This window comes from Moschus berezovskii, chromosome 12 (assembly GCF_049115385.1).
Source record: "Moschus berezovskii isolate FMDL1 chromosome 12, NW_MosBer_1.0, whole genome shotgun sequence".
NCBI classification, from domain to species: domain Eukaryota; kingdom Metazoa; phylum Chordata; class Mammalia; order Artiodactyla; family Moschidae; genus Moschus; species Moschus berezovskii.
The window spans coordinates 85,783,671-85,808,749 of record NC_142471.1 but is presented as its reverse complement, the minus strand read 5'-3'; the positions used below and the strand labels follow the sequence as shown (position 1 = coordinate 85,808,749).

The 25,079-nt window shown below is 42.9% G+C and overlaps 1 protein-coding gene across 5 annotated transcripts in view; it reads right to left on the bottom strand.

The window, feature by feature from the left end:
- The window catches only part of SEC23IP (SEC23 interacting protein), a 36,830-nt gene extending 23,570 nt beyond the window's left edge, over positions 1-13,260 (bottom strand). For 4 of the 5 annotated variants that reach the window (XM_055424523.2, XM_055424524.2, XM_055424527.2 and 1 more), the window contains exons 1-5: positions 13,029-13,260; positions 8,079-8,611; positions 5,729-5,951; positions 4,510-4,703; positions 1,468-1,557 (exon numbers count right to left, since the gene is read on the bottom strand). In XM_055424523.2, coding sequence (XP_055280498.1) covers positions 1,468-1,557; positions 4,510-4,703; positions 5,729-5,951; positions 8,079-8,611; positions 13,029-13,191 — 1,203 coding nt within the window. In that variant the 5' untranslated portion in view covers positions 13,192-13,260. Of the gene's footprint in view, positions 1-1,467; positions 1,558-4,509; positions 4,704-5,728; positions 5,952-8,078; positions 8,612-9,248; positions 9,329-13,028 lie in introns of all 5 variants that reach the window. The other variant, XM_055424528.2, reaches the window with a different exon arrangement.
- Positions 13,261-25,079: the final 11,819 nt, after the last annotated feature.

The window sequence follows — 25,079 nt, the reverse complement described above, 5'->3', positions numbered from 1 at the left end:
ATGACACTATACAGAAAATCCTAAAGTCTCCACCAAAAAACTATTAGAACTGATATATGAATTCAGTAAAGTGGCAGAATACAAGAATTAATATACATAACCCTGTTTCTTTTCTATACACTAATAATGGCCTAAAAGAGGAAAAAAAAGAAAAAATCCCACTTAAAATCTCTTCCAAAATAAAATACCTAGTAATAAACTTAAACCAAAAAACTTAAAAGTTCACAGCAATTCTAGTTACACCAGTCAAGATATGGAAGCAATCCAAGTATCCATCAACAGACAAGTGGATAAAGAAGATGTTGGACAGACACACAGATATAGAGAAATACACATACACAATGGAATATTAGCCATAAAAAAGAATGAAATTCTTCCATCTACAGCAACATGGATAGACCTAGAAAACATGTGTAGTGAAATTAAGTCAGAAAAGACAAATACTATATCACTTATCTGTGGACTCTAAAAAATAAAACAAATTAATGTATATAGAAAAACAGAAAGACTCATAGATTTAAAAAAACAAAAAAAGCAAAGCAGTTTAACAACTAGGGAGAGGGAAAGGAATAACACAAGCTAGAGGTAGGGGATTAAGAGACACAATCTACTACATATAAAATAGATAAGCTATAAGGATATATTGCACAGCACAAGGAATTACAGACATTATCTTGTAACAACTTCCAATGGAGTATAATAATCTAATTACTGAGTCCCAATGCTCTACACCTGAAACCAATATATTGTATAAATCAACTATACGTCAATTAAAAAAGCAAAATGATAGTTTAACATCAATCTCTCCCTCCCCCTAAAAAAATGAACGCATGTAAGATGGTATGCAAAGTTTTGTGTGTTTATATAAAAACAAGAGTTTAAAAAAAAACAATTAAAAAAGAATAAGCATGGTTACCATTAAGAGGCAAAACTAGGGGATTTTTACTGTATTTTTACTGTATAGTTTAAAACAAACCACTCTCAAGGGCAAGGTAGGCAAACTATTGCCACAGGTCAAACCTGGCCTACCACTCACTTTTATAAGCAAATGAAAATACTGAAATATTGTTTTAATTGAAATATTGTTTGTTTTATTGAAAACAGCCATGCCCATTGGTTTACATACTGCCTAAATACCAATACACTTTCAGAGACTACATGGCCTACAAAGCCTTAAATATTTACTCTCGGACCCTTCACAGAAAAGTCTGCTGACCTTGGGTCAAGTACAAAAACTTGTCAAGCTTAATTTCAATGATGCATACTAAGCTTAAGCTAATGTGCTACCATAAACAGAAACTTAGTGAGAGAAATTTAAATTTCATTTATTTTTCCATCATCCATGCAATGCACTTGTTATAAATACATCCCTACTGAAGAATAAAAATAAACACTTATCAAACACATTCAGCAAAATAATAATTTTTTAAAACCTAAACATTTTAATATCTTAAGCAATATCACTACCTTTGGATTGTGCATAACAATTGTCTCTCCACTTGGAAACTCTAATCTTCGGTGCCACTGATTTGTGGTTACAGCTTTCTTATATTCAGCCTACAATGGAAATATACAATCCAGTAAGACAAATCTATGTCACATTAACAGAAAGTGTAGAAGAAAATTATTAACAATGATAGTAAAATAACAATAATAGCAGATCTCATTTACTAAGTGGTTACCAAACTTAACATTTTACATACAGTACCTCATTTGATCAACTGCTTTTAATCAGCCCTAAATAACGTTATCCCCATTAGACAGAGGTGAAAACCAAAGTTTAGAGTTGCCTATTAATTTCTTTGTTGTTGTTCAGTTGCTAATCTGACTCTCTGCAGCCCTACAGACCGCAGCACACCAGGAGGCCCCGTCCTTCACCATCGCCTGGATTTGCTCATATTCATGTCAGCTGAGTCAGTGATGCTATCGAACCATCCCATCCTCTGCCTCCCCTCCTCCTTCTGCCTTCACTCTTTCCCAGCATCAGGGTCTTTTCCAGTGCGTTAGCCCTTTGCATCACGTGGCCAAAGCACTGAAGCTTCAGAATCAGTCTTTCCAATGAATACTCAGGGTTGCTTTCCTTTAGGATTGACTGGTTTGATCCCCTTGCTGTCCAAGGGACTCTCAAGAGTCTTCTCCAGCATCACAATTTGAAAGCATCAAGTCTTCAGTGCTTAGCCTTCTTCATGGTCCAACTCTCACTACTAGACTACCATATGACTACTAGAAAAATCATAGCTAGACAGACCTTTGTCAGCAAAGTGATGTCTCTACTTTTTAAGACACTGCCTAGGTCTGTCATAATTTTCCTTCCAAGGAGCAACAGTATTTTAATTTCATGGCTGCAGTCACCACCCACAGTGATTTTGGAGCCCAAGAAAATAAAACCAGCCACTGCTTCCACTTTTTCCCCTTCTATTTGCCATGAAGTGATAGGACCAGATGCCATGATCTTAGTTTATTGAATGCTGAGTTTTAGACCAGCTTTTTCACTCTCCTCTTTCACCCTCTTCAAGAGACTCTAGTTCCTCTTCACTTTCTGCCGCCATTAAAGTGGTATCATCTGCATATGTGAGGTTGTTGATGTTTCTCCCAGCAATCTTGATTCCAGTTTGTGCTTCATCCAGCCCGGCACTGTGCATAATGTACTCTGTATATAAGTTAAATAAGCAGGGTGACAATTTACAGCTTTGTTGTACTCCTTTCCCAATTCTGAACCAGTCCACTGTTCTATATCTGGTTCTAAGTATTGCTTCTTGACCCAAATACAGGTTTCTTAGGAGACAGGTAAGGTGGTCTGGTATTCTCATTTCTTTAAGATTTTCCAGTTTGAAGTGATCCACACAGTCAAAAGCTTTAGCTGAGTCAACAAAGCAGAAGAGCATGTTTTTCTAGAATTCCCTTGCTTTCTCCATGATCCAACAAATGTTGGCAATTTGATCTCTGGTTCCTCTGCCTTTTCTAAATCCAGCCTGTACATCTGGAAGTTCTCAGTTCACGTACTACTGAAGCCTAGCTTGAAGGATTTTGAGCACAACCTTACTAGCATGTGAAATGAGAGCAACTGTATGGCAGTTTGAACATTCTTTGGCATTGTCCTTCTTTGGGATTGGAGTGACATTTTCCAGTCCTGTGGCCACTGTTCAGTTTTCCAAAGTTGCTAACATATTTGGTACAGCACTTAAACAGCATTACCTTTTAGGATTTGAAATAACTCAGATAAAATTCCATCACCTTCACTAGCCTTGTTCACAGTAATGCTTCCTAAGGCCCACTTGACTTCACACTCGAGGATGTCCAGCTCTAGGTGAGTGACCACACCATCATGGTTATCCAGGTCATTAGACCATTTTTGTATAGTTCTTCTGTGTATTCTTGCCACCTCTTCTTAAAGGATCCCCTTCACAGATCACAGCCCTGTCCTGGCAAAGGGGCTTGCATAATTCAGTGAGGCATGCCATGCAGGGTCACCCAAGACAGATGAGTCAGAGTGAAGAGTTCTGACAAAACATGGTCCACCAGAGGAGGGAATAGCAACCCATTCCAGTACTCTTGTCAGGAGATCCCCATGAACAGTATGAAAAGGCAAAAAGGGACAACAGGTTTCCTAACTAGTTTGTGGTGGTGGTTTCACAGGTGTATGCTGCTGCTGCTAAGTCACTTCAGTCGTGTCCGACTGCAGCCGGCAGCCCACCAGGCTCCCCCTTCCCTGGGATTCTCCAGGCGTATAGATATGCCCAAACTTTCTGAATCATATACATATCATAAATATGTATAGTTCACTGCCTGTCAATTATACTTCTAATGCTACCTGAAGCCCACTTGACTTCACACTACAGGATGTCTGGCTCTAGGTGAGTAAACACACCATAGTGGTTATCCAGGTCATTAAGATCTCTCTTGTATAGTTCTTCTGTATGTTCCTGCTACCTCTTCATAATCTCTTCTGCTTCTGTTAGCTATTAGGTCTTTTTCATTTCTGTCCTTTATCATGCCCATGTATGCAGATAAATTAACTTATTTCAAATATTTAAATACTCATTAAGAAAATTTTAACAACAATAAATTAACACTATTATGTAAAGCAACATTAACCACCAGTTTTAAGATGGTTAAAAAGTCTGACAACATCTATTCCCATTCTTATGTTTATTTTCATAAACCCTTTTACTGAATATTAATTTGAAAAACACCCATATGCTTCGCATGTATTAGTAGCAGCAGATCCCATCAGCCTAAGTTCTTTTAAAGGTTTGATATAATATCTTATTATATTAGATCTGTAGTGTTTCCCTGAAAAACATTCTATCTTCAGACACCAAGACCACAATTAGCACTTCAAAAACGATGACATTACTTAAAAAGTAGTCTTCTTTGTGAATAGGGTCAAGATGAGGTATCCTGTAAATAAAGTCCACTCCACTGTGAGAGGTGTTGTTACATGAGGCTCCAATGTATACAGAGTCAATGGGTTTTAAAGAAAGGCATAAAAGAATAAAGCCCACGTACCTCCAGCTTTTCACTGAACTCCTCTGTATAGGGAATAAATCTGCTGTCTGTGTCACCTTTGTAGAACCAAGTACAGCGTCTCACTTCAGCTGGCTCCTCTTCCCAGTACACAGCTTTCCGCATCCGGTCATAGAGGTAGACATCGTAGCGTCCTCCATCAGTGCCAAGGACCACACTCTCAGGGTCTGGCTGGACTGGAGAACAAAGTCCACATTTTAACTGAACAGTTACAAGGCACATTTAAAAGTATTAAATAATGAATATGGTGACTCGTCTAAAATTAAAGACAAAGAACGAAGCCCATTTCTATTCAAAAACAGAATTTTAAGATTAATCTGTGCTAAAAAAAAGAAAAAAAAAAAAAGATTAATCTGTGCTGCTCAAAATGATGACTCTTTTAAGTGGAGAAGAAATAACCAGAGCAAAATATAAAAGCATCATGAAATAATTCCAATAACTGGTAGGCCTTTTCTCTATATATCAAAGCAGCACATGCTCCATGAACATACTGCTAAAGAACAGGTGATTTTTAAGTCCTAAGATGAAATATCTTCAGGATAAACAAAAAAACCTATTTCTATAGTGAAAACTTCTCAGAGTCTTAACCTACTCCTGTGCACCGCCTCAAGAGATGGATGTTCCTGCTCCAGGAAAAAAAACAGAGACAGAGAGATGGATGTAGTTATAGCATTTTTAAAACTCTTATCTGAAGGAACAAGAGTTCCATAGAAAATGCTTTATAAATGCCCTATGAAGTGAAAGTGAAAATCACTCAGTCATGTCCAACTCTTTGTGACCCCATGGACTATACAATCCATGGAATTCTCCAGGCCAAAAATACTCGAGTAGGTAGCCTTTCTCTTCTCCAGGAGATCTTCCCAACCCAGGTACTGAACCCAGGTCTCCCACATTGCCCTCTAGCTACAAACAAAAAAAGGAAATAAGAAAACTGACACCTGGATTTTATGAACAACTTTATTTCTTGGATTTAAAATAACTTTAAACAAAAAATTATTAAAACATGTCTTCAAATACCTTACTCAAATAACCCAGAACTTAATAATACAAGTGTATTATTAAAAGTATCATCACCTTAAGGTACACAGGCTGCTGAGGTCTACAGGATGAAAGAAAGTGACATTCATAAAAAGGAGGCCATGGATACTTACTCTTCATTCCACTCTTCCTCAGATACAAATGATGCAGGACCCACACTTACCTGAATTATAGATTTCTTCAAGATTCAAAGAGTCAAAAACACTGAAAGGCATCCATAGTTGTTTGTATTCTATCTCCTTGCAGTAAAACCAGTGGGGCTGGACAGGTTCATACTGGTTTTGAAGGAGAAAAGGAGGCGGCACTTGCACAGGGGGTCCCGCAGGTCTGGCAGGTGCCTGCTGTTGGACTGGAGGGGGCAACCCTGCCTGCACTGAAGGAGGGATCTGGGGGGGACAAAAGACAGGACCATCAGTCAGTCCAAAGAAACAATTCTGTGTATGCTGCAGAACCAAACTGACATTAGTAATAATTATTCTTAATTATTTCTCTGGACAGCTATTTAATAACTAAGCCCCAGAGCAATTAAATTTTTTAAAAACTCTAACAAAACCCATGCCAGCTGGAAAGTGAACAAGGCTTTTTCACACTGATGGCAAAGTAAACTAACACCTTTATAGAAATGAATCCAGCAGTATACTTCCTGTCATTTATTTCATCTTTAAGGCACACATAATCCTAGAGGATTCTGTGGCAGTCCAGTGGTTAGGACTTGTTGCTTTCACTGCTAAGGGTCTGGGTCATCCCTGGTTCGGGAACTAAGATCCCACAACCCATGAGGCATGGCCAAAAAAAATAATAATTCATATTCCTTGACCTACCAATTCCATTTCTAAGAATTCATCCTAAAGACATAACTGTAAAAATTTACCAACAAGGACATATACCAAAAGATTATTTATAACAATCACTGGATACAATCTAAAGACCTACCAGAAACCCAATTAAATAAATCATCTTTTACTCATATACTGGAATTCTCTAGAAAGATTAAAAATGCTTTAGAAAAAAATCTTAACATCTAAACTATGTTGACATAAAAAACATATATAATGTTTGTCGAGGAAAAACTACGTTTATCTAGAAAAAAGATAAAGATATAAAAACTAAAAACAAGGTTTTCTCGTGGCAATTTTTACTCATTGGCTATTAGTCATTTCTCAAATTCTGTATAGTAAAAATACTTTTTAAAGGCAGAATACAATTTTTATTAAAAAATTTCAAAATATTCCATCAATGTTAAATTTACTGAGGTTGATTAATGTGGCCAAGCAAAAAAAGAATACTTATTCTTAGGAAATATTAATACACACTAAAGTATCTAGGAATAAAGAATCATCATGTATGTAAGTCAAAGTGAAAGTCGCTCAGTTGTATACAACTCTCTGCGACCCGATGGACTACACAGTCCATGGAATTCTACAGGCCAGAATACTGGAGTTGGTAGCTGTTCCCTTCTCCAAGGGATCTTCCCAATCCAGGGATCAAACCCAGGTCTCCTGCATTTCAGGTGGATTCTTCCCCAGCTGAGCCACCAGGGAAGACCTATAATGTATGTAACTGATCTTCAAATGTTTCCCCCCAAAACTGCACATATACAGCATGAGAAAGAAACGGGGGAGGAGAGGATGCCCCAACACATGTCAGTGTGCATGTTCATAAAGGAGAGAACAAATGTTCGTGACTGGGAACCTGAGTTAGAGTACTGGGGTGTTCTTTGTCCTATTTTTAATTTTTGCAACAGTTTACTTAAAATTATTTAAACATTTTTAATCAGAACACTTCAAAATTTCATCAGCAAACAAGTATACTAACTTACATTACATGCTACCAATCTGCTGAAATCCACCATTACCAAGTCTGTATACTGGTATGATTTAGATTAAATGGTAAAATGGAACCCATTCTCTATCGCCACTGACTACACCACCATTATCCCTGCCACACCGGGTTCTTAACTTTTCCTTTCAATCATTTCCCTTTTTCTGATTCAGTTCATTTCCCATTGGAAGTCAGGTGAATAATTAGTGGGGGGAAAAAAAGCATAAAGCAATTTCATAAAATATACCCAAGGAAAAAGTTATTCCATCATCTGTCTGAGATAATCTGTCTAGATTCAAACTTTATAAATGTAAATAAATTATTGGAGTAATCAATTTTAGTCTCAGTAATTGAGCGTTTTGATCGGATAGTATAATTTAAAAAAGAGAAGCTGATAATAATTCCTTCGACCCTCACATATCTCCAGATATGTTATTGGTACCTTACATTAAATCTGGTAATACTGGCATACGGTTAATGCATTAAAATAAATTATTACCTCCATAAATAGAAAATATAACCTAAAAATGAACCATTCAATGAGCTACTTTTAGAAGATTGTTTACTTCAAAACATATAGCTCACAAAAAAAAAGAAACCTCTGAAAACAGTGTGTCATCAAAGCACAAGTAAAAATGAGAGAGGGATTAGAATTAGTGAATGATATAAAGATATAAAGCATGTCTTCGCACCGGCGGCAAAGATCCTGGAGGCACCTGGTACATCTGAACGGGGGGTGCGGAGGGCGGAGGATGGGAGGGATGAGCTGGTGTCTGGCACTGCTGCAGCTGCGGTGGTGCGATGTAAGGATTAGCCCTGCTGCTTACAGCCGTGTGGCGATACGGATTGTATCCTTGTTGGGGAGTTCCTTGCGGTGGGCTCCCAAAATTCAAAGGAGGGAGATTACTAGGCTGAGAAGGCAGGTAAGGATTTATTCCCATTTGTGAAGCAGGTGGAGCACCATATTGCACCTTCGAAATGGATGATGAAAATGCGTTCGACACATCTTGGGACCCAGTTGTAAAAGGCAGAGCTGTTGGGGGCTTGGAGCAGGCGGATTGTCCAGCTGATGCTGCTGCAGTTGTTAACGGGGACTGTCCAATATTCCCAAAAGGATCACTACTGCTTGATACCTGAGAGAAGTAACTAAATGTCTGTGGGGTAGACGTGTGAGCAGAAGTCTGCCCAAGGAAGCTGTCCTCCTCACCCACATCGGTGGAATCCTCTGCAAGGGAACAGGAGGGCACATGGTTTAAAGGGATGCTGTCACTCTGTGGATAAGATTCTATATGGCAGGTCTACCAATTACACCTCTTATTTTGTTGCTCAGACTTACATTTCTACCTTAAAAACAATAATGAAAAACTTGCTTTTTTTCTTTGAAATGAAAAACTAGAAAATACCAGTAAGAAACAACAAAAGGAGGGAAACCTTGCAACTTAGTCATAAGCTCACTTTCCAGAAACAATCACTGTTAATGCTATTAATATGTTGATACATACTTTTCCATACTTTTAAAATAAATATAAATAGTTACATACTATTTATTTGGTAGATATGTATAAATTATGTAGACATATTTGTATATAACCCTGGTTTCCTGAATTCCTGCAGATTCTTTACCATTTGAGCTACTAGGGAAGCCCATATTTGTATACAGGAGAATTTTTCAAAAAATGGAAACAAAATTTGTACCTACTAGCTTTAGATGTTATTTTGAATGTTTTTTTTTTCTAGTAGGAAACAATTCAAACATTATTCCACTACCCAAATACACAGAACTTTATTTATACAGTAACAACAAGAAGCTAAAGTACAGATATTAACTCTATTGACAAGAAGAGGTGTGTCAGGGTTCTTACCTACAAAACACTCATTATACAAGTGAACATGAGGTGCTGGCATTCCCGAGGCAAAGTAGGTCAACCATTCATTACCATCCCTAAAAGCACACAGTACCACAACCAGGTAACTCGTCATTAGAGAATGACAATCACTAAAAAAAAAAGTCACTTCTAACAAAGGGAAGATCTCCTCACTTCCCTTTGCCAAACTTGATCTTCACTGTTGGTATTTTGGCACCAAACTATATTATTTTATTCTCTCTTTCACTACCAAGTTGTAAAATAATATTTTCCTTCTACACGGGCTAAAAAGTCACCTAGTTTTCCTTAGAAACTCTTATGAGTCCTTAGCTTGGAACGTCACCTTTCTCTTCCTAATCTTTCTTTCTCCCATCTCAACCCCTTATCTTCAAACCTCTCTAATCTCCCACCACTGGAGGCACAGAGCAGATCAGAACGGTGGACCCCTTCCCAACACACAGGCAGGCTGTGGTCCCTGTCCTTGAAATCTCCCAAAGTGTGACCTTTCAAGCTCTGAGCTCCTTCTTGACCTCTACTGCTGAACGTGGCCTTCAGCTGTTAGGCTGCTCCCAGTTGTATTTCACACATCAATTTAACTGATATACTCCTCTATTCAAAATACCCCTCTGAACTGTTTCTTCGTAATTAAAATATCACTTCCTGAGCAAGGCCCCCTTTCTGCTTTCTATCATTCTACTTCTCTGATACATTTCTGCTTCCTATCCTCTCTCTCCATTCCCTGAACCTCATCTGGACTCAGACTTCAGTTCATCTCTCAACATCTGAAAGCAGGGGGAAAAACTCTGCGGTATCCTTCATCCGTTAAAGCAACTTGGGATCAATCTGATACAAGAAACTTTTCTCTGATTAGCATCATTTACAAACAAAATACTGATCTCAACAAGCTGCCAGTCTCACTTCAGGGGCACTTTCTAATTACATGTGGACACCTTTGACATCAAGACCCGTAACTTTAATAAGCACCTATATACTTGTGACACTCCCAACTCTGTCCCAAACGGAGACTGATCGTATGTGTCCCAGAACCTATTTTCCAACTGCTTCCTCAGTACTTTTGGCAGGTTCAGACACATCCATCTCAAGCTTAGTAAACCTAGATTAACATCTTAACTGTCCCCCTTCATGTGCTCCTTTTACAATCTCACTACCTCAACAGATGTCTACCAACATCCATCCAGACATGAAAACCAGAAACCTCCTCTCTGAGACTCCTCCCTCTCTTCCATTTAATCATTTAGATCTTCAATTAAAGAAGTACACAGTATCTATTATATGCCAGGTAGAGCTGTATCTTGGAGCTGAAACTGAACAGATAAAGAGCCTGTACACTGGACAGTCTGGCCCTCAGTGAGTCACTAAGTCCCAACAGTCTGATGGTATAAAAATCTCTTACTTCTGTTTCCTGCTCTTCACACCCTACATGGCTGACCAGGGCTAGAGTGCCACTCGCTCCTGCCTGACTCACAGTGGCATCCAGACTGGACACTTCTGCTACAGTCAGCTTTACTTTGGTGCAATCTCAGAAAACTCCAGTCTTCCTGAAACACATCTCTAATGCCACTTTAGAACCCTTCAAGGGCACCCGCAAACCACACAGGATGTACTATGAACTCCTCAATGTGCTGTATGAGGCCATTCATGACCTGGTTCCCCCACTAACCACTTGAGCCACTCCCCTGCATTCACTCTAGTCATATGGACCTGGGGGAGAGGGGGTAGGGGGTGGAGAGGTGGACTGGCCAAGAGGGAAAGAGTTGGGGTGGGGGAGAGAATGTGAGCACCCACCTCGAAATCCCACCAAATCTGCAGGTTTCTCTCACACCTCCAGACTTTTACAAATGCCTGTCTCCCCAGACTTCCTAATTTCTATGTATCCGTCAACACTCAGCTCAAGAATCACCTCCTCTGTAAAGTTCTGAAGGTCTAAGGGATGTCCGCTCCCTGGTCAGCCAGCCTGACAGTCACGGCTCTCACAGCAGCCTATCAATCCCTCTTTCCAGCCATCACAAACCTAGACCTCAACTACTTAACACAGCTGGGTACAGTGTGTCTGTAAAAATGTGCAGTCACTGGGGACAATGCTATCTGCTCCTCTCTGTCTCTCTGACACCTTGAATAGGGCCCGGCAAACAAGCTGCTCAATCCAGGCCTGCTGAGAGAATGAAACTGCTTCCGGTATGCCTCTTTCGCTGACACTGATGCATCACTGCTTCCAATGCCATAGGTTACTCCTTCTCTCTGGAAATTCACTGAGTGGACTTCTAACGATCAAATCTTTGTCAAAGGTAGAAAAATATCTGTTAAAGAATTTTAGTTTTAAAACTAATTTTCTTATTAAAAAATAAACCATCTCCAAAAAACAATAGTTTTCAAGACAGGTAAGTTACCCTCTACTTGACAATGAAAATGTTTACCATTTATTGACAGTGACAGGCACAAACAAAACATTATAAAGGAACATGGGCATGAACCAAACATTTGTGAAGCAGAGCATGGTAAGAGAACCCCATGTACAGCCTGATTTATTCCCGCAACCGCCAAAAACATTCTGCTCCAGCCATACTGGTCCTCCACCAAAAATGGCAATGTGGAACCTTTCAGCCATATATCAAAACAAGACAAACATATTCCTAACTCCCACCCTTTCACTCATTCAAGTTTCTACAGAAAAAAATCTGCTTACAGCATACCAGGATGTGTTCCAGGTATAAGCTCCTGCTCTCTCCTGGAGCTTACATGCTAGTGGGACAAGATAAACAAAGATGTGGACATGTCAGGCGGTAAGCACCAAGAAGAAACATGACACCAGAGAAAAAGAACCATCGTGTACTGCTCCGGTTTGCCCTTTTTCACCACTCCATTAAACTTTCCTTGGTCCTCCAAATAAGAATAAATTATTCAAGAGAAAAATATTCACCATTTCCTGAGGAGCTATGTGCTGGGCACTAAACAAGATCCTAGAAATAAAAAGGTAAATAAGTCATAGCTGCGAACTTCACATAGCTCACAGTCCAAATAAACAGGCAGACGTGCTTACTTTACAAACATTTATGCAACATGATGTGCCAGACGCTATACTCAGTGCTTCACAAAAATCAATTCAATTCTCATGACAGCCCTGGGAGGCTGTATATGTATGGAAAACGAAGCACAGAGAGCTTAAGTAACATGCCTGAGATCACACAGCAAGTTACTGCTAGGGCTAGGGTTGGAATACAGTCGGTGCTCCTAAACACCAGCTCCGGGTTATGCCGCATAATCTTGAAAACGCAAGCTCCGCAGACACTAATAAAGATACGGACTAAGTGCTAAGGTGCACATAGGCGTGGGTACCTAAGAGAACAAGCAAGAGCTTCTAAGAGAAAACGACGCACGGCCTTGAAAGATGACTGTGTTCTAGACCTCTGCTTTGCAAGTATGACGAGCCTATCCTAAGAGATAGTCTACTGTATCCGAGGAGAGGGGGCACTAATTTATTCTACCTTCCCTGCAAGCACCTGGCTCACCAGGAGATGTTCAACAAAAAAGTGAGGAACGCCAGTGCAGGAGTGGCCAGCACTTGAACAGTCCCTTCGACGAAGAGCTTGGCCCCCGCCCCCAAGACCCCAAGGTCCCCAGGCTACTCAAATCTAGCCACTAACTGCCCTGACAAGGTAGCAGAGGGTCGGATCCAGGCAAAGGAAACCCTCCTGTCCGACCCTTCACCTCACGCCCCCGGCCCACACTTGCCCAACCGGATCTCCATCTCCTTACTACCTCCGGGCAAGAGCAGGGAGGCCGAGGCAGCGGCGGCTTGGGTGACGGGGATAAAGGGCACGTTGAAGCTGAACTCCGTGGCCGAGGAGGAGAAAAGTAAGTTAGTGCCCGACGAGGAGGCCGAAGCGGCGCCACCGCCACCGTTAGGTTTCCTCTCGGCCATGGCTGCGGCCCACCGTCCGTTACACGTCTACGAGCGGCCGGTGCGGAACCACCGGCCGGAAACTGAGCGCGGTCGAGGCCAACACACTTCCGCACTTGCGCACAAGAGCCGGAACGCCGGGCGGCCGCTCAACTTCCCTTTGCCTTCTCCAACGGGGCCGCCAGAAAGTAACATGGCGCCGCCGACTTCGCGCCCGGGTCCTAGCACGTGACAACCTCGGCCACTGCCCGGGCGGGGCCGAAGAGGCTGGGGCTGGAGCGTGGGAGATGGGGTGCTGCTGTTTGTGAATCAAAGTACGAATCGACACTGCGGCTCTAGGGTTGCGGGGGGCGCTCAGTGCTTCCATAAAGTACCCACAGGAGCATTTAACTAGGTAAGATTTTGAGGAACTGCGAAAGCCCGCAGGTGTAGGTAACAGATTGCTAGCAGCCGACCAAGGGAGGACTAGAGGCGTGGGGGCCATTTATAGCCAAGGTATAGACCCACTCACCCGCTCTGACCAAACATCCACATCTTACCCATCCACACTTTCTATACTGGACTGAATTCTTGTCATTGGTCCAGAAATTGAAATGGTAAAACTTAGTGGATATTGTTACAGAAAATACACCAGAGGATTTCTCATTTGTTAGCTAATAATGTCTCGTGAATGCATGATCTGTGGAGAAACCCCTGTAGTTTTTATCTGCTGCTGCTGTCTGTTGGAGAATAAATTTTGGATGGTTTTTGTTTTCACCAGAAGGGGAAAAAAAGAAATGGTAAAACTTTTGAAGATTTTAAGCCAAAAAGCGAAAAGAGGGAATTGCTGTCTGGGTGTGTGACTTTTTAACACCTTTCTATATTGGTGGTGATGGTTCAGTGGCTAAGTCGTGTCCACCTCTTTCCGTTCCGTTCAGTCGCTCAGTCATGTCTGACTCTTTGCAACCCCGTGGACTGTAGCCTACCAGGCTTCTCCGTCCATGGGATTCTCCAGGCAAGAATACTGGAGTGGGTTACCATTTCATTTCCTTCTCCAGGGGATCTTCCCGACCCAGGGATCGAACCCGAGTCTCCCGCATTGGAGGCAGACGCTTTAACCTCTGAGCCACCAGGGAAGCCCGTCCACCTCTCTTTATAATCTGACTAGTTTAATCCTAAAATACACTGTGGATAATTTGGATGTGATTATCTTTCATATAGTTAGATTATGAAAGAAAAAAATAACATAACTTCTTGGAGGGTGGGAGAATGTGAAAGGAGAGACCCCAAAGAAAGCTTTGAAATAACAAAACTATCCTGTCCCTCATCTGTTCACACCAGTTCAGTCACTCAGTCATATCCAACTCTTTGCGACTCCATGGACTGCAGCACGCCAGGCTTCCCTATCCGTTATCAACTCCCAGAGCTTGCTCAAACTCCTGTCCATTGAGTCAGTGATGCCATCCAACCATCTCATCCTCTGTCCTTCCCTTCTCCTCCTACCTTCTTCTATCTTTCCCAGCATCATGGTCTTTTCCAGTGAGTCAGTTCTTCAAAACAGGTGGCCAAAATATCTGAGCTTTGGTATCAGTCCTTCCAATGAATATTTAGGACTAATTTCCTTTAGGATTGACTTGTTGGATCTCCTTGCAGTCCAAGGGGCTCTCAAGAGTCTTCTCCAACACCATGGTTCAAAAACATCAATTCTTTGGTGCTCAGCTTTCTTTATGGTCCAATTCTCACATCCATACATGACTACTGGAAAAACCATAGCTTTGACTAGATGGACCTTTGTCGGGAAAGTAATGTCTGCTTTTTAACATCAGTTCAGTTCAGTTCAGTCGCTCAGTCATGTCCGACTCTTAGCGACCCCATGAACCACAGCACGCCAGGCCTCCCTGTCCATCACCAACTCCCGGAGTTCACTCAAACTCATGTCCATCAAGTCGGTGATGCCATCCAGCCACCTCATTCTCTGTCTTCCCAGTCTCCTCCTACCCCCAATCGCTCCCAGCATCAAAGTCTTTTCCAGTGAGTCAACTCGTTGCATGAGGTGGCCAAAGTATTGGAGTTTCAGCTTTAGCATAAGTCCTTCCAATGAACACCCAGGATTGATCTCCTCTAGAATGGACTGGTTGGATCTCCTTGCAGTCCAAGGGACTCTCAAGAGTCTTCAACACCACAATTCAAAAGCATCAATTCTTCAGCGATCAGCTTTCTTCACAGTCCAACTCTCACATCCATACATGACCACGGGAAAAACCATAGCCTTGACTAGACGGACCTTGGTTGGCAAAGTAATGTCCCTGCTCTTTAATATGCTATCTAGGCTGGTCATAACTTTCCTTCCAAGGAGCAAGCGTCTTTTAATTTCATGGCTGAATTTATTACTTAATAACTATTTAGTATGCTTAATGTCAAAAGAATAAAACCTAAAAGCTAAGGAAAGCACTGAAGGGTGCCATGGGTTGCTGGTACATGTGACTTGGCCACCCAGGTTTGTTCAGTTCAGTTCAGTCGCTCAGTCGTGTCCGACTCTCCGCGACCCCATGAATCACAGCACGCCAGGCCTCCCTGTCCATCACCAACTCCCGGAGTTCACTCAAACTCATGTCCACAGAGTTGGTGATGCCATCTAGCCATCTCATTCTTGGTCGTCCCCTCCTCCTCCCGCCCCCAACCTTTCCCAGCATCAGAGTCTTTTCCAGTGAGTCAACTCGTCGCATGAGGTGCCCAAAGTATTGGAGTTTCAGCTTTAGCATCAGTCCTTCCAATGAACACCCAGGATCGATCTCCCTTAGAATGGACTGGTTGGATCTCCAGGAATTAACTTTTCATATCTTCATGACAGTCAGTGGTACAAGTTAAAGCAAGGTATCCACCAGGCTTCCCAGGTGGCACTAATGGTAAAGAACCCACCTACCAATGCAGAAGACGTAAGAGATGTGGGTTCAGTCCCCGGGTGGGAAAGATCCCCTGGAGGAGGGCATGGCAACCCACTCCAGTATTCTTGCCTGGAGAATCCCATGGACAGAGGAGCCTGGCGGGCTATAGTCCATGGGGTCACAAAGAGGCAGACTCGACTAAGTAACGTAGCATGCATGCTGGCATCCACCAGGCTGGGAGGAGCTGTCAAGTCCTTGAGAATACAGTTCTGGGTGATAAAAGCTTTATATCTCAAAGGGGCAGAAAGAAGATTTATAGTTGCTGACTTTCTAAAATAACTACTTAAAGGAGGTTCAGGGACCTCTACGCCTATCACCTGGTTTAGGTCAGAAGTGTCAAGTCTCCCTGCAATGTTGAGCTTTCTCATGCAGGCATTTTAAGGGGGACAGGGTTCATCCTGGGGACATGGCCTTGAGCTGTTAGCAGCCATGGTAGAGTTTGGCGAGGGGGTCTTTGCCATTACTGTGGGTGGTCAAGGCAGTATACTAAACCCTGGGGATACGTAGTGCATAAGATAGACACAGGACCTTTCCTTCTTGCAGCTTACAGTCTGATCAGAAAGACAGACAACTAAACACACAATAACAGTAAACTGTGATGAAAGTGATAATGTAAAGTTTCCAAAAGTGTCTTATGTGGAATACTGACACCATCAGGAGAGGGAGTTGTAACCTTTCTAGGGGAGGGATAGCAAGTATTTAGAACAATCAGACCATCAACAAAGGGCTTACCTTGTCTGGAGCCACATGAAAGGCTTTCCTGAAGAAAACATATTTAAGTTGACACCTGAAAGTGAATGAGTAGAAGTTAACCAGAAAAGCTGGAGGAGAGGGATTGGAGGTTGTGGTAAGAGACAATTAACAGATAAAATTATAGTATGTAGGGATGCCTTAAGATGCCATATTTGAGTGTAATAAAAGAAACCTGAGTTACAGCATGGGCAAGTGGGAGAAAGCCTGGAGATGAGAATGAAAAGTAGAGCAAGGCCAGCTGATACACGGTCCTTACAAGTTAAGAACAAAAGGGACTGAAAGAAAGGTTTAAAGGCGGGTGGAGAAATAATATTTGTTCTGCAGAAAGTTCACGCTGACTTCAGTGTAACAAAATAGATAAGGAAAGAGCAAGCCTGAAAGTAGAGAGAAGAGTGGGAAGCCTGCTGCAGTGACCAGCTGAGCAATGATGGTGACTCAAAGTAGAGCAATTGCAGTCAGAATGAACAGAGACAGGAGTGATTTCTGGGCAAAGATGTCAGACTGAGCAGCTGGATCTTCATTTTCTTCCTAAAACTCTGTTGAAAGCACAGTTTTGTTTGATTTGTTGTTGTTGTTGTTGTTTGTTTGTTTTTAGGCATACACCCATAAGGATGAGGAGAATGTGGGAAGATTTGACAGCAACAAGATTTTGAAAGGCACCCAAAAAAAAAAACAAAAAACAAAGGGCAAGTAGTAGATGATTTAGCAAACCAATAATGGGGAGAGCTCAAAGGCAACATTATTTGCACCATAGGATCACCAAAAAGTTGAGGACCTGATAATCTCGGGCACCCTCTGAAAGTGGCGGTCCAGTGGAAAACAGAGGTCCTGGAATTAGGAGGATTGGAGAAAACTTTTTAAACAGATCCCCTCCCCACCCTGCTCTCAATAACTAGACTACTGACCGTCCCCCTTAAAGGAAGAGGACTGAGTTTTCCTTCTGGACAGGGTAAAAGAGAAGGAAGATTAAGCAACTATGTACATACTAAGTAATAAAACACTTCCACAATCCTAGACTGTAGTCCGCCAGGCTCCTCTGTCCATGGATTTCCCAGGCAAGAAAATTGGAGTTGGCTGCCATTCCCTTCTCCAAGGGATCTTCCCCACCCAGGGATCAAACCTGGGTCTCCTCCATTGCAGGCAGATTCTTTACTGTCTGAGCCACCAGGGAAGCCCAAAACAGGAGGAAGATTGAGCAAATATGTACATACTGAGTAATAAAACACTCTCTTCCACAATCCCAGCCCAATTTTCCACTTAGCTCCCAAAACACTAGCTGCCAGGTCTTCAACCTCTCAGCAGGACATTAGAAGACTCTTCTTGGGGTCATGTGAACAAACATCTAGCGATAATTAAATCAGGGCTCCCCAGGAAGACAGCCCAGGCAGCGTGTGCTGTGCTCAGTTGTTCAGTCGTATCCGGCTCTTTGCAAAGCCATGAACTGTAGCCCGCCGGGTTCTTCTTTCCATGGAATTTTCCAGGCAAGAATACTGGAGTGGGTTGCCATTTCCTCCTCCAGAGGATCTTCCAGACCCAGGGATCAAACCTGCATCTCCGGCATTGGCAGGCAGGTTGTTTACCACTGAGCCATCTGGGAAGCCCAGGCAGATCACCCCATAATTTATCTCACAATCAGCTAGCCCAGAATTCCCCTGCCACTAGCCCAAATATCTCTTCTTGGCCACTGATTTGGACATCTAGCCTCAACTCAGCTCAAAATGAACCTTAAGTGCTTGTGAGCATCTGGTGGTTCCTGCACCTGCCCCCACTCTTAGTATTTGCTCCTGCAAATGCATCTCCTGCAATCAGAGCTGCTGCTCCTGCTGCCCTGTGGGCAACGCCAAGTGTGCCCAGGGGTGCGTCTGCGTACAGGCAGCAGAAATGGGCCGCTCCTGAGCCCGAAGTTGGGAAAGGCTGATCCCAGATGTAAATAGAGAAACACCTACGAATCTCTACTTAAATTTTTTATTCTACTACCCAGACCCTCTCGCTACATTCCTACTTCCATGAAATATTCATATAAATATTTTTATAAAATTAATGCTTTTGAACTGTGGTACTGGAGAAGACTCTTGAGAGTCCCTTGGGCTGCAAGGAGATCAAATCAGTCAATCCTAAAGGAAGTCAGTTCTGAATATTCATTGGAAGGATGGATGCTGAAGCCGAAGTTCCAATACTTTGGCCACCTGAGGTGAAGAACTGACTCATTAGAAAAGACCCTGATGCTGGGAAAGAATGAAGGTGGGAGGAGAAGGGCACAACCGAGGCTGAGATGGTTGGATGGCATCACCGACTTGATGGGCATGAGTTTGAGCAAGCTCCGGGAGTTGGTGATGGACAGGGAAGCCTGGCGTGCTGCAGTCCATGGTGTTGCAAAGAGTCGGACACGATTGAGCGACTGAATTGCTTCATATAAAAATAAACTCATCTAGAAAAAAAATAACCATCAGACCCATTTACCTGCTCTGAGCTCCCAAACACCTTTTAAGTCCCCACACTTTTTTGTTCAGGCATTCATTCAGCAAATTCTGTTATGTGAACTTGCCCTTGTGCTGGACATGGGGGATATAAGAATGGCCAGACCAGCAGAGTCCTGACAGTTCACACACGAGGGAACAGCAACCCTCTCTTCCATACTCGCATCCACCTGGCAAGGCAGGTAAACAGGGAGGACGAGACACAGGCGACTGGAGGAAAAGTGTGCTAATTTCTGATTCAGGGAACACAGAGCAACAGGAGGACAAAGTGGAACATAAAAATGGAGATACCCAGCAATTAGATAGATGGCTCTAAAACTGAAGAAAGAAGTCCGGGCTTGAAATGAGATGTAGGAGGCATCAGCTCACATGTGACTGATTTGGAAATTGTGGGTAGTGGGCAAAGAGCCTCATGCTCTGTCGATGTCAGAAATGGCCATTCTTTTGGAGGAGGGTTTGTGTTGCTTTCTATACAAGGTGACATGCTGGGTATTAATTCAGGCTGACAGGTGTGATCAGAAGAAGCACAGGTGGGAGGCAGTCCCCACACTTTAAGTATATTTACCACATGATTGAGAAGAGTCAGCCTCAAAGACAGTGATCCAAACATAACCCACAAAAGGAACAGGAAATGGTAATTTAGAAGAAATAACCCACACGGGAAGGCAGGGACTTTTAAAAATCTATCAGTAATATCTTCAGAGGGATCTGCAACCAAGAAACAGGATCGGGGTGCTGTTTGAGAAAGAAAAGAAATATTTAGGGAACAAACAAGAAAGTAAGTATAAGGAAAATAAATACGAGAAATTTTCTCAGAAAAGAAAACAAAAAGACAAACAGATGGAAGCTAGGCGAGAAACAAGAAAATTAGAGTACCAGGCAAGAAAAGCCAGTATTTGCATTTTAAGAGCTCTGCTAAAAAAGACAGAACATGCAGGGGAGGGAATCATCAAGAAAAAAGTTTATATCCAGAAATGAAGGATACAGGTTTCCTAATTAAAAGTGTTTAGTGGGACTTCCCTGGCAGTCCAGTTGTTCAGAGTTTGCATTCCAATGCAGGGGAGGCCGGTTTGATCTCTGGTCAGGAAGCCAAGATCCCACATGCCTCATGGCCAAAAAAACATAAAACAGAAGCCACATTGTAATAAATCTGGGAAGGACTTTAAAAATGACCCATTTAAAAAAAAAAAAATCTCTGGAATTCCCTGGTGGCACTGCTGTGCCCTGTTACTCAGTAATCTCCAACTCACTGCAACCCCACGGACTGCAGCCAGCCAGGCTCCTCTGTCCAAGGGATTCTCCAGGCAAGAATACTGGAGTGGGCTGCCATTTCCTTCTCCAGGGGATCATCTCGACCCAGGGATTGAACTTATGTCTCTTTCGTCTCCTGCATTGGCAGCCACCTGGGACAGAGTTCAATCTCTGGTCCGGGAAGCTTCCACAAGCCGAGAAACAGCTAAGCCATCACACTGCAACTACTGAGCCCTTGTGCTGCAACTACTGAAGGTCACGCCCCTAAAGCCCGTGCACTGCAATGAGAAGTAGCCCCACTCACCACAACTACAGAAAGCCTGCGCAAAGCAAGGAAGACCCAGCACAGCCAAAAATAAAAATTTTTTAATCTTAAAAGGGGGTGGGGGGGGTGGATCAGAATTCAGCACCATAGCTGAAAAAACACATCTGAGCACAGGAGACAAAGATCTATACAGATTCCAAGAGAATAAAAACGGTCAGATGCAAAGAAATTCAACTCCCAAAATATTTACCTCTCAAGCACACTTTCTAAGAATATGACGGAGGGGCTCCACTAAAAATAAAGGAATAAGGCTAAGTCTTCCTATATGGGCTGCAAGTAACAGGATATCCAACACAGGTGTACAGGGGGATTCAAGCACATTCCCAAACAAAAAGACCCAAAAATGCAAAGGTTCAAACAAATGTTCCTTTCTCACTCACACAAGAATACATGTTGGTGACCAGCTTTTGTCTTCAACATAGCGCTTCTGAGGCTGCCCCCCAAGGCAGTAAGAAGAGGTGAGCTCAATTCAGAGACAAATGTCCCATGTTGTTTTTCTGGCCACACTGTGAGGTGTATGGGATCTTCGTTCCCCAACCAGGATACAACCCATGCCCTCTGCAGTGAAAGCACGGAGTCATAACCACTGGACTGCCACAGAGTCCAAATGTCCCTTAACAGAAGTGAGACAGAAATTAACACACATCACTTTTGGTCACATTCCACTAGTGTGAACTTCAACAAAAGGCACTCCCTTTGGGTACAAGAAGAACTGGGAAATAACACTCCACACTTCAGTTCAGTCGCTCAGTTGTGTCCAACTCTCTGCGACCCCATGAATCACAGCACGCCAGGCCTCCCTGTCCATCACCAACTCCCGGAGTTCACTCAAACTCATGTCCATCGAGTCGATGATGCCATCCAGCCATCTCATTCTCTGTCGTCCCCTTCTCCTCCTGCCCCCAATCCCTCCCAGCATCAGAGTCTTTTCCAGTGAGTCAACTCGTTGCATGAGGTGGCCAAAGTATTGGAGTTTCAGCTTTAGCATCAGCCCTTCCAATGAACACCCAGGACTGATCTCCCCCAGAATGGACTGGTTGGATCTCCTTGCAGTCCAAGGGACTCTCAAGAGTCTTCAACACCACAATTCAAAAGCATCATTTCTTTGGCGATCAGCTTTCTTCACAGTCCAACTCTCACATCCATACATGACCACTGGATAAACCATAGTCTTGACTAGACGGACCTTGGTTGGCAAAGTAATGTCTCTGCTTTTTAATATGCTATCTAGGTTTGTCATAACTTTCCTTCCAAGGAGTAAGCATCTTTTAATTTCATGGCTGCAATCAGCATCTTCAGTGATTTTGGAGCCCCCAAAAATAAAGTCTGACACTGTTTCCACTGTTTCCCCGTCTATTTCCCATGAAGTGATGGGACCAGATACCATGATCTTTGTTTTCTGAATGTTGAGCTTCAAGCCAACCTTTTCACTCTCCTCTTTCACTTTCATCAAGAGGCTTTTGAGTTCCTCTTCACTTTCTGCCATAAGGGTAGTGTCATCTGCATATCTGACGTTATTGATATTTCTCCCGGCAATCTTGATTCCAGCTTGTGCTTCCTCCAGCCCAGCGTTCCTCATGATGTACTCTGAGTAGAAGTTAAATAAGCAGGGTGACAATATACAACCTTGACGTACTCCTTTTCCTATTTGGAACCAGTCTGTTGTTCCATGTCCAGTTCTAACTGTTGCTTCCTGACCTGCATACAGGTTTCTCAAGAGGCAGGTCAGGTGGTCTGGTATTCCCATCTCTTTCAGAATGTTCCACAGTTTGTTGTGATCCACACAGTCAAAGGCTTTGGCATAGTCAATGAAGCACAAATAGATGTTTTCCTGGAACTCTCTTGCTTTTTCCATGATTCAGCAGATGTTGGCAATTTGATCTCTGGTTCCTCTGCCTTTTCTAAAACCAGCTTGAACATCTGGAAGTTCACGGTTCACCTATTGCTGAAGCCTGGCTTGGAGAATTTTGAGCATGACTTTACTAGCGTGTGAGATGAGTGCAATTGTGCGGTAGTTTGAACATTCTTTGGCATTGCCTTTCTTTGGGAGTGGAATGAAGACTGACCTTTTCCAGTCCTGTGGCCACTGCTGAGTTTTCCAAATTTGCTGGCATATTGAGTGCAGCACTTTCACAGCATCATCTTTCAGGATTTGAAATAGCTCAACTGGAATTCCATCACCTCCACTAGCTTTGCTCCTAGTGATGCTTCCTAAGGCCCACTTGACTGTCACATTCCAGGATGTCTCGCTCTAGGTGAGTGATCACACCATCATGACTATCTTGGTCTTGAAGATCTTTTTTGTACAGTTCTTCTGTGTATTCTTGCCACCTCTTCTTACACTTGGGTAGCCACAATGCTGGTGACTACAGTTCTGTAACAATGGAGGAGGAAGGTTTTGGTGGGCAAATGATAACTGCCATGGCAGTCTATCCTTCTGGCCACCATTTACCAAGCCTTCTTCACAAATGGAACATACTCGTGCACCAAGAGTGGCAACCAGCTGCCTTCAGCTTAAAAGTCCAGGATCTCTGGGCAGCTCAGCTTTTCCCAGTGATTCTGGATGTAGTTCCTCAGGAGCTGTGACTACGAGACACTCAATAGACGGTTGTGGAGCAAGAACAGGGTAAGTGCAATGGAGACTCCCACTAGGAATCAAAGAGGAATGGAAAGCACAGTAATCTCTCTTTCATAGAAATGATTGAGCCCTTCTAGGCAAAAACTGAAAATACCCCTGCCCTGACAGTGGAGAATATTTGTGGTTAGTCCTGGCTGTCTTTGGTTTGGTTTTCTGTAAATAACTCCCCCATCCACAGTCCTTACTGGCCCTGGCTTTGCCCTCTGGGGGGCTTCTCCTTGACCGTGGTCATCCAAGGCCATAAGTGAAGTGGCATTGGGAAGTACATCCTCATTAGGGGCAGTACAGCTTTGGCAGTTTACTTCCTGTTGGTATGAGTCTGAAGCCTGAAACTTGCTTTCAGGCTTGAACAGTTACAGACTCTTTCAGGCCAGCCCCTGGTTTGCTGTTTCCAGTAAAGTAACTTCCGTGTCTGACCTGAGCTCTTTTTTCTCTGAGCCTAACAGTGGTTACTGTGGCTTCCCTGATAGCTCAGTTGGTAAAGAATATGCCTGCAATGCAGGAGACCCCGGTTCAATTCCTGGGTCAGGAAGATCCTCTGGAGAAGGGATAGATACCCACTCCAATATTCTTGGGCTTCCCTTGTGGCTCAGCTGTTAAAGAATCTGCCTGCAGTGTGGGAGACCTGGGTTCGATCCCTGGGTTGGGAAGATTCCTTGGAGAAGGAAAAGGCTACCCACTCCAGTATTCTGGCCTGGAGAATTCTATGGAATGTATAGTCCATGGGGGGCAAAAAGAGTCGCTCATGACTGAGTGACTTTCAGTGGGGGTTAACTTGAGGTCATTTAAAACCAAGCTACAATCTTGATCTGACCTTTGCTACGAAGCTAGATTCTTTAGTTTACCTGAGAAGTCTAAAAGGACTGATCCTTGAAAACACCTTTGAGTAAACTCTCCTTGAGTTTGAATACCACATTGTTTTTTTTTTAATCCAGGAAGGCCCCAATTTCTCCTGTGCTTACAGCTCTCCTGATCTTGTAGCTGTGCCCACCTGTGGTTACTAAGCATTAGAAATGTGGCTATTTGAATTGAGATGTGCTATCAGTATATAATACACTCTGGATTTTGACGAATTAGATTAAAAAAAGATAATAGCCTTCACATGGATTATTTGTACAGATTACAATATTTTTATATGTTGTGTTAAAGTGAAAGTGAAAGTTGCCCAGTCGTGTCTCTTTGTGACTCCATGAGTCCATGGAATTCTCCAGGCCAGAATAATCTAGTGGGTAGCCTTTCCTTTCTCCAGGGAATCTTCCCAACCCAGGGATCGAACCCAGGTCTCCCACATTGCAGGCAGATTCTTTACCAGCTGAGACACAAGGGAAACCCATACTGGGTTAAATATATTATTAAAATTAGTGTTACCACTCTGTGCCAGAGCAATGTCTGTTCCTTTTCTCTCCATTGAAAGGACTGCTGCTGCTGCTGCTAAGTCGCTTCAGTCGTGTCTGACTCTGCAACCCCATAGACGGCAGCCCGCCAGGCTCCCCTGTCCCTAGGATTCTCCAGGCAAGAATACTGGAGTGAAGTCACTCAGT